Genomic DNA, 9232 nt, shown 5'->3' with positions numbered 1-9232 from the left:
CCCTTTAAAAGGGACTCAAACAAGGGCCAAGAATGAAAGTTCAGGATAAGAAGCCAGATTATACGAGCAATAAACCAAACTCAGAATCAGGGCAGTTTAAGGTACAAGTAACCACAGGTTTCTATTAAAAACTGAAATTGAATAACAGAACTAGCAATTAAAATAAATGTGTTCAGGATGCTCTTCCTTTCTACTTAGAGTGAGGATAAATCGAAAGAAGTAAATTAAGAGGTCAACCGTATATCTGCATGCTTGAATTAACATTATCTCATTAGTGTAGGAATGCCCTACCTGTGTATACACAGTAACCAAGAAGAACCCAAAACTCATCAACTAGAGGAACTCTGCGACGATCAAAAAATATCATGAGGGATCAAAATCAAATCAATATTCCATATCCTCCAATTTCTACTTGAAAATGTGAACATAAAAGACATTTATAAGCTGAGAGAATCACCACACCTGTCATTTAGTCTGGCAGTGAGTGCATTTGCAATGGCGAAAGGCAGATAAAACAAAGACTGCAAAAGATAACATTAAATCAAAGAAGATCGAGTATACAAGTGGCTATCATGTGGCATAAAAATATATGCTACACGTAGCCACTCCTCAAATTCAAGGCAATTCTTAATTTTAAGTATTAGATTGGAAAATGGTGCCACGCACACAAATATGCAAAAACAATGAATAGAAAGTGTACCAAGTCACAGTCACAATTTTATACATTCTCTTTAAAGAACTTGATAGTATTTTGAACTCTATATTGCATCGACAAGACAAGGTTCAAGAAACACCAACAGAAATACAATGCAAGTTCAGGAAACATAACTCCAAATATAATAATTCAGTATCCTGTAAAATCCATATCATTAACATTTAGGCCCTTTTGCATCTGAGAAGCACTTTATGCAGAAAGATAATCACACAATCACATCATCTACTATTTCAGAATATGCGACCAGAAGATACCCGTACCATGCACATATTAGTTTTCAAGCCCTTGGGTTCATCACATAAGTGAGCCAGAATCATCCTTCCCTGCAGAACAGTGATTTCTTAGCAACAACATGAGATAAGTTCATTAGCCATAAGGATACAGGCACAGTGCTAAGCAGGAATTTCAGTATTTCACGAACCAACTTAATAATCTATATACAATAGTAAAAGCGTGAACATGAACCATAATGACGAAATATACCTAAACCATAGCATTTCAAGTGTCATACATTCACTGGATATAAGAGCTTATTTCCAAGTTTTGAAAGCGAAGAATAGTCTCTTAGGCGCTAAATAATCACAGTACCTCACACTCCAGTAAATATAACAGTATTTCTTGCAGAAGAATTTTATTAACAAGATCGAGATAATCACAAGGCTACGACAATCAACTACAGTTCTCTTACCACAAGAAATCCAAATGCTAGTCCAGTTCCCACTACGATCAGATGCGGATAGTTGCCAATTAGATCAGTAGGAGATAAATAATCCCTGAAAAGATACGCACGATAATAGAGCATATGAAATGTAGTTGAAGCAAGAGAGATGGCAAATCAGAAAGAAAGAGACATACCATATAAGGACTCCACCCAATAGCACAATAAATGGATAGAGCTGGCAAAAAATGAAAACGAATTGTTAATTCAGAAACTACAAAAGAAACATTAAAAAAAGGTACTGTCCATGTGTCAAATATATATACCATTGCCAGAGCTAGCAGCAAATTTCCTTTTCTTGCTTGAACAACCTTATGAACATTGTACACACTGAAAATAAACCATGTTAACTTAAAAGTTTACTCGAGCTTGCTATTGCACAAAAATGCAGAAGCAGCAAGTAAACTAGAGCGTAGACAATTTTCTAAGATGTTTAAACTTAATGCTTACAATGAAAATAAGCACTGTTTTAAATTATCAAGAGTTCCTTTCTACATGCATCTTGCTTTTTAATTTAAAAAGGCATGGTTGAGCAATAAAAACATTGACTGAAATCAATTTCTGACAGATTCTTTTAATTATTTACTTCTCTTATAAAGCATTCCTTTTTATGGAATTATAACATAAATCTAATTACTCAAATTGCATAATAGGTCATGTGAAATAAACTTTGAAATTTAAGAGTAACAGAATCTATGAAGCATAGAACATCCGAGGATTATAAAATAGATACTCCAACACATATGCAACTTCTTGTCAGAGGACAGATAAAATAGCTTAGTTCCCTCTTAAATAAAGAAAATACTCACTTAAATGAGACTGTTGGTATAACAGCAAAGACTATCATCAGAAACAATACGGCTTTATACATTGGCACTTCTGTAGATAAACAAAAGGGAAAGAGATGATAAGTAGAATATAAATATCATATAAAATAACAAAAAGAAGGTGCAATCCAAAAATCCCAAACCAGGAACAATGATGAATATGCTAAAAGAACGAACCAGGAACAGTGAGCCTAACTATAATATCTAATGCTAAGCAATACAGTTTAAAACCATTTGGCAAATGAGAATATAAAGAACAAAATAATTAAGACGAAAACATGCATATTGGAGCGATACATTTGCTTCGATTATTATCAGCCATTGAATTGTTTTCTGTTCCTGTTCCTTCTCTTTATTATGGGAGACTCACCATTTATAATTGGAATCCAACTCAAGAAAGGGATACATTTTCCAAAATGTTGGGCCCACCATTCAGAACCTAAAAAGAAGCATAGAAACTCAAACTCATTATGTATGGTTGCATGTAGATAAACACAAGTACGGAAACCAAAGTGCTTAGAGAAGTGAAGTGACCAAAGCATTACCAACAATAGCTGTGAAGAAATGAACCACATATATCAACATAAGGCCTTCAGTAGGTCCATTTATCGCTGGAAGAATGAGGGTATTGGTGAAATAGCTGCACAAATTAGGCAATATCAATAAAATCAATAAAGGCATAACAATGTAAAGAAATCTGGGACTGGTTCACGGTAAGAAAAATAGAATTCAGAACATGCAAATTTCCATAATAAATAAAAAAATACATGATCCAGAAAAATGAATGCTGGAAAACATCATAATAATCATCAAAAACATATAAGTAAGTAATTTAAGCAACTGTTTGAGAGTCCAAACTGTATTTTGTAAGGTTTACTCTATAGCAATGAGAAAACATTTTTTTGCAGCAATTTATCTTATCTAACAACTAAAAAACTATTCTCACGTCTTTAGGACCCATAGAGAACTAAATTTAATTGAGGATATGTATAAAGATTACTGACTAATGCTTCCCACTAAAAGAGTAAAAGGGGAGGAGAACGCAAAAGTTCTATACTTGCTAATAGTGAAAACAAATGAAAAAACAAATTCATGCAATCCAGCGTTTGTTGTCCACTTACTGTTCCCATGTAGCACAGTAAAAAGGAACAGCTGATATAACCCAGAACCAGAATGCATCACGTCCACACATTGCGGTGCTCGCAAAGGCCAAGCCTTCAAACTAAACATTCACAACGAAACTCAATACTATTTCACTCCATAACATCTACAAAATAACTAAAAAGATGAAACATACCGCACATGCAAGAGCATCACATCCTGTAAAGTTGCAGAGGCAGAGATATTTGTTAAGAATTTACCAATCATGTAAACCAAGAAGAATGCAGTGATGAAAAACGAGATAAAAAAGAAAAAAAGAAAAGGAACATCACCGTGATCAAAAAGTTCTCCCAATGGACTAGAGGAATTTGTTCTTCTTGCTTGCTTTCCATCAACAGCATCAAAAGTCTTGCATGTATTTAAAAGTAAAAAGTTAAAAGAAATACTGAAGACAGGAAGAAGCTCTCAGTCAAAATCATATTTAAAATGTCCAAGAATTTAGCAAAACAAAGAACATTACTCATGATTTTAAGGTTAAGTAAATAAGTAATAGATGATTAGGGTATTGTACGTATGGATGTCAGAGTATCCAGAAAATTTTGTCTACCATGCGAGTGAGGTCACAGCAGAACATAAACAATACCTGAATCACATTTTTAAGGCACCTAACTGAAAATGACCACACATAAACAATATACAAAATTGACCTAAAGACCTCCAAACTACAATTGTAACCAAAACACTGTATTGCAAATAGAATTATCCTCTCCACACCAAATTAGTGTAATTTACTTACAGGTATAAGATGTCCTACAAGCACAGACAATTTCACCAAATAAAAACTGAAACAGTGCTTATAGAAACCTGAACATACTTGATATAAGAACAGAAGTAAGCCGTGGACAAAATTAACCCATCTTGGAGGAGGTGAATCCAATTTAGGTGAATATATCTGCAAAAGAAGCATCTATAATGAGAAAAGAATAACAACAGTCAAAAGAAAAGTTCCAACGCTAAAACTAATATTTAACGACCGAACCATTTGCCACTACATTAACACACAAACTTTCAAGATGGATTGTTATCTAAATAAAATACAGATAGGCCCCCAATCACGCACACTTATTTTAGAAGATTCAAAAAGAATGGAGTGAGTGGGGGCAGTAACTAAGTCTGTTGGGAAGGCTATGTTGTAACCAAAATCTGTTTTAACATACTTATAAATAGTAGGCATGAGAAGAGAAGTGGCAAGACTTCTGTGATTAAGCGAGATATAGGAGAGACTCAGCCCTCTTGAAAGGCTGCAATTTATCATTCCAGTTTATGTAATCTTTTCATTCAATCAATACAAACCCTTTGGGCTCTCATTATTCCACTGTTTCTTTCATTCCCCCAAGAACCCCACCAAATACATCAACCAAAATCATGATTCATGAACACCAGCTTACCTGTTGAAAGGGCGAAAAGGAGGCAAGGCATATGCATATGACAGTATGTACCACTCTCACCATCAAAAAATTCAAATGATCTCTTTCACGGGATTCATATAGGTCAGTGATTGAACACCTTCCCTCCTTTAGTCAGTGCCAAGCTAAATATGAGGCTTGTGATAATTGCGATAATAAAATGCACAGACTCGTTCTCTAAATAAATCTCCATATATTCAACCTTTCCCCTTTCCTCAAACTACATCTACAGACAAAGTTTTAACTAGCACACTGCCATACATAAATTCAGAGTATTTATGAGTCAACAAGACCCATCACCATCAATTATCAAAACATTAAAACAAATGATAAAATAAATACAACAGTTTCATCAGGATGGACTTTATGAAGATTATATCTACATTTTAATAAAAACCAAACACTGATTGTATCGGTGAATAAGAAACATGTCATAAAACATTCAAGATCAGATTAGAAGTGGTCAGCAAGAGTACTGAATGATAATTGTAGAAAGCTTTTAATAAAACCGTGAAATTCGAAATCTGAATATAGTGTGAAACTTCTTTACTGATTACAGATGCTGCAAAGTTATCTGACAATCATATCTAAGCACTGCAGTAGACTCCTACTGTCAAATAATTGTTACACTCAAAATTTTGAAAATAGCACAATAACAATTCTATCCATGGCATTGAAAACATAATATCTTCATCCTGATCATAATGTACTAAATCATCGAAGCACTACTATAGAGCATTGCTTTCTGTTTAGATGGGAAACAAGGGAAAAAATTATCACTTTATACAATTTTTCTACTTTATAACAGTAATGCATCATATAATGTCTATACATGAGAGTGGGGAGTGTCCAGAAAAAAAATATGAATAAATAAATAAACCTTAACATGGATAACTATGATTCCCAGTTAGAAGAATTCTTTCCATCGTAACCCATATCCCCTCCCAATAAATCCAACCCAGGAAGATAAAAGAGGAAACGCTAATCCACGATTGGAGAGAGCAGAAAAATCAAACAAAATTGAAAATTTTAAATTTGTTGGTGAAGCAAAGACAGCAGCACCTACTTACATTTTAAGTTGCAATTCAAAAGTTACAAACTGAAACCATAAAATACGAAAACTACAAGAAATGATATGGGAAAAAAGGAATTAACAAATTCATCTTTGTAAATTAATTTTAAAAAACATTCAACTTGGCAATTGGCATCCATATTCACATACAAATGAAAAAAGGAAGAGAATGAAAGACAGGAAACTGAACTTCAACAATAAAAATTCCATCAATTGAAGTTTGTGTTTGAGAACCGTTTTCCCAAAACTCTTTTTTTCCAAAATTCATTTTCAATCATAAACTCTCCCAATAAATTAATTTTACACGTAAAACCAAAATTATTCCTTACTTTTAACAACACATTTTTCAAAAGATCACCATTCCAAAATCTATTACCTCAATAATAATAATTAAAGTTAAAGTTAAAAGGGAAAGAAATGGGGCTCAGACAAGGGCGAAATAAAATAAGTTTATTAATTGGCAAGAGAGAGAGAGAGAGAGAGAGAGAGAGAGAGAGAGAGAGAGAGAGAGAGAGAGAGAGAGAGAACACATACAATAACTTATACAGAGGCTCATGGAAATAATTTGGATTTTAAAAAGCATTGAGAATCTGTTTGTCGTAGAAAATTGTGCTACCCATTTTCAGAAGGAGGTGCATCGAAAGGCTTTCCAATGTTGCTAGACTAACTGAAATCCAACACATTTTGAATTTGTCTTTCAAAAAAATCAAGCATAAAGAAGTAAAAGCCCTCATGAACCAGAGTGAATCCAGAAAAGCCCGGACCAATTGACAATAAAACTAGTTCCTTCCATTTGATACAAAGTCAGATTTTGCGAAATTACGGAAAATATAATAGAAAAGGGAAAATCCCTATAGACCATTAATCGGAGAAGATAACTTCATTAATTCATATTATTGCCAACAAATATTTCTATATCTTAGAGTTAAGACAAGTTTCGAGATCAGAAGCACAGTAACAAGAGGGGGCGGTCCTCATAAACTTCAAACATTTAAATTCTGATCAGACCAAAAATTAGCTTCTCTTTATTTTTTTATTTTTATTTTTTCATGAAATACATGAGCAAACTATTCCTACAGATAAAACTGACTAAGATTTTCAATCTCAAAATTATCTTACAGAAGTTATGGAAAATTTACCTTAAGAAATTAATTTAGACATGCAATTTACCTAAGCATAAAATAAAAAATATTCATGAAAAAAATGGACACGAGGAATGAAACATAAAACATAAAAAAGGGGGACTTACGGCATCCAAAGAGGGAAGAAATTAACACAGCGTCTCCAAAAGGGCAGCAACACATATTTGGCTAAATATGAGTGATCTACTCCACTGTACTTGTACCTATGCAGCGCAGCTACTCCATGTGCCCCTATATATCCCATTATAACTACTTTGTATGTAGTTTTCTTCTTTGCACCTTTTCTTTGTATAAATATAAGTTGCAAAATTCACTAATCTACAAACACCTGCAAAATCCCAAAAAAGACCCAAATCAAAATCAATAGAAATTCAAGCCCACCAGAAAATGAAAATTTAACATCACGCCATAAAAATTGGGCATGAGAATATTGAAATATCGCGTTCAATTAACAAATCTGAGAAAACACACAAGCATTATGGAAAGGCGATAATAGGGCAACAGATTAGTTTTTTCTCTTTAAAATTAAATAAGAAGAATAGGAAATTACATCGGGGGAATTGCAGAGAGACAGAGATCTAGTGAAACCACAGTGAGATCGGAGATTCCTACTTCTGTCTGCGAAACGTTTAATTTGCTCTATATTTGTTTAAGTAAAAGCAATTATTCCTCTCCCGCCCAGTCATAAAAAGCGTGCTAAAGCGCTAAAGCGCACTTAAAAAACGCTTTCTTGGTTATGAACCCAAAAGAAAATGAATATAATTAGGGTTCGTTCGCTTTCATTTTAACTTCCCTTAGTTGAAATGGAATAAGATACTCTTCAATAATCTAGTCAATATTCTTTCAATGCTATTCTTTTCAATTAAGGGTCTGATCAGTAGTGATTATGAGAATTGATTTTTTTTACAATTAGAGAAAAAAATGGATTCCACTTGTGAGTGAAGAAGTAAATAATGACGGTTGAAATAATAAAATAACGGTCGAAAAATTGAACTTTTGGGATGAAAAATTGCTACCAATCGGGGCTAAGAAATAATCTATAGTCAATTCCAAACCAAAAGATAATAGACCTCTCGATCGAATATTCCAGATTTTTTCTTCTTATTACTTGTGTGTTACACCAATTTTTTTATGCCCAAAGTCTTAACCCTCCAAAATCTTTAGTTTTTTGAGGATAGACCTTAATGTGATATATTGCTTTTGAGTGGAATATACTGAGTACATATTCCAGTGTCTCATCTTTTTAGTGTAGAGCTGGCCTGCAATAGAGACCTTTATAATTGTTAACATCATTCCTTTACTGTTTTTGACCTAGACATTTTATTTATACAGTTGTGCTACCTACACAAGTCCTTTTGCACAGGATCTGTACAGGTGCACACACATGGGGATGGACCCCACACATTGGATCAACATGTGGGGTCCATCCCCATGTGAGAGGCCCTGTGCAAAAGAGCCTGTGCATGGAGCTTTATTCTTATTCATATTTGTGTGTTATGGCCAAAATATGCAATTTCAATACTACCAAGCTCTGTCTAATGTAAGTTTAACATTTTAATTTAAATCAAAATTAATAATTAATTTTAACCATAAATTTCATGGGATCCATAACTTTTTAGCCACACTTTCATCAATTTTTTCATGTTACAGGAACCTAGCAGGAGTTATTTATATAACATTTACAATTTTTTCATGTCTATACGAGTAATATTAAAATTAATGTATACTTGTGTTTATGGAATAAAGCTCCTACACAGACCTCTTTGCACGGAGTGTGTACAGGGACTCTCACATAGGGGTGGATGTGTACAGATATGGGGTCCACCCCCATGTGTGTGCATCTGTATAGACCTTGTGCAAATGGGTCTATACAAATAGCACAACTCTATGTTTATTTAAATGTGCAACAACTAATTATTGCGCGTGTATTTCTTTAAAAGTTGACTAGACAAGTTTGGATACGTGTGCCCTTGTGTAGTCTTGCACTTGGACATGTTATAAAGAACGATGGTAGGTATCAATACGTTAAATTGAATAATAAAATGGATTTTATTTATATAGAAAAGTTGGACCCTCCAAGGATTTATTCTTAATTAATAATGACGATGTTTGTGTCCAATGCATGTGTCTGCTGTCCCCATAATGCCACTCGCATAAAATTGGGACATGTCTTTATATTTTTAGTATAATT

At 33.6% G+C, this 9232-nt stretch overlaps 1 protein-coding gene across 1 annotated transcript in view; it reads right to left on the bottom strand.

Moving 5' to 3' along the window:
- The window catches only part of LOC111396245 (choline/ethanolaminephosphotransferase 1-like), a 6596-nt gene extending 1403 nt beyond the window's left edge, over window positions 1–5193 (bottom strand). The window contains exons 1-13 of the mRNA XM_023022612.1: window positions 4236–5193; window positions 3694–3769; window positions 3558–3580; window positions 3382–3482; window positions 2806–2900; window positions 2631–2699; window positions 2243–2312; window positions 1700–1763; window positions 1571–1611; window positions 1404–1488; window positions 976–1038; window positions 463–521; window positions 292–344 (exon numbers count right to left, since the gene is read on the bottom strand). Coding sequence (XP_022878380.1) covers window positions 292–344; window positions 463–521; window positions 976–1038; window positions 1404–1488; window positions 1571–1611; window positions 1700–1763; window positions 2243–2312; window positions 2631–2699; window positions 2806–2900; window positions 3382–3482; window positions 3558–3580; window positions 3694–3769; window positions 4236–4328 — 892 coding nt within the window. The 5' untranslated portion in view covers window positions 4329–5193. The remainder of the gene's footprint in view (window positions 1–291; window positions 345–462; window positions 522–975; window positions 1039–1403; window positions 1489–1570; window positions 1612–1699; window positions 1764–2242; window positions 2313–2630; window positions 2700–2805; window positions 2901–3381; window positions 3483–3557; window positions 3581–3693; window positions 3770–4235) is intronic.
- Window positions 5194–9232: the final 4039 nt, after the last annotated feature.

Source organism: Olea europaea, chromosome 6 (genome assembly GCF_002742605.1).
Source record: "Olea europaea var. sylvestris chromosome 6, O_europaea_v1, whole genome shotgun sequence".
NCBI lineage: Eukaryota > Viridiplantae > Streptophyta > Magnoliopsida > Lamiales > Oleaceae > Olea > Olea europaea.
The sequence above is the reverse complement of the archived record's forward strand: the minus strand, read 5'-3'. Positions and strand labels throughout refer to the sequence as shown.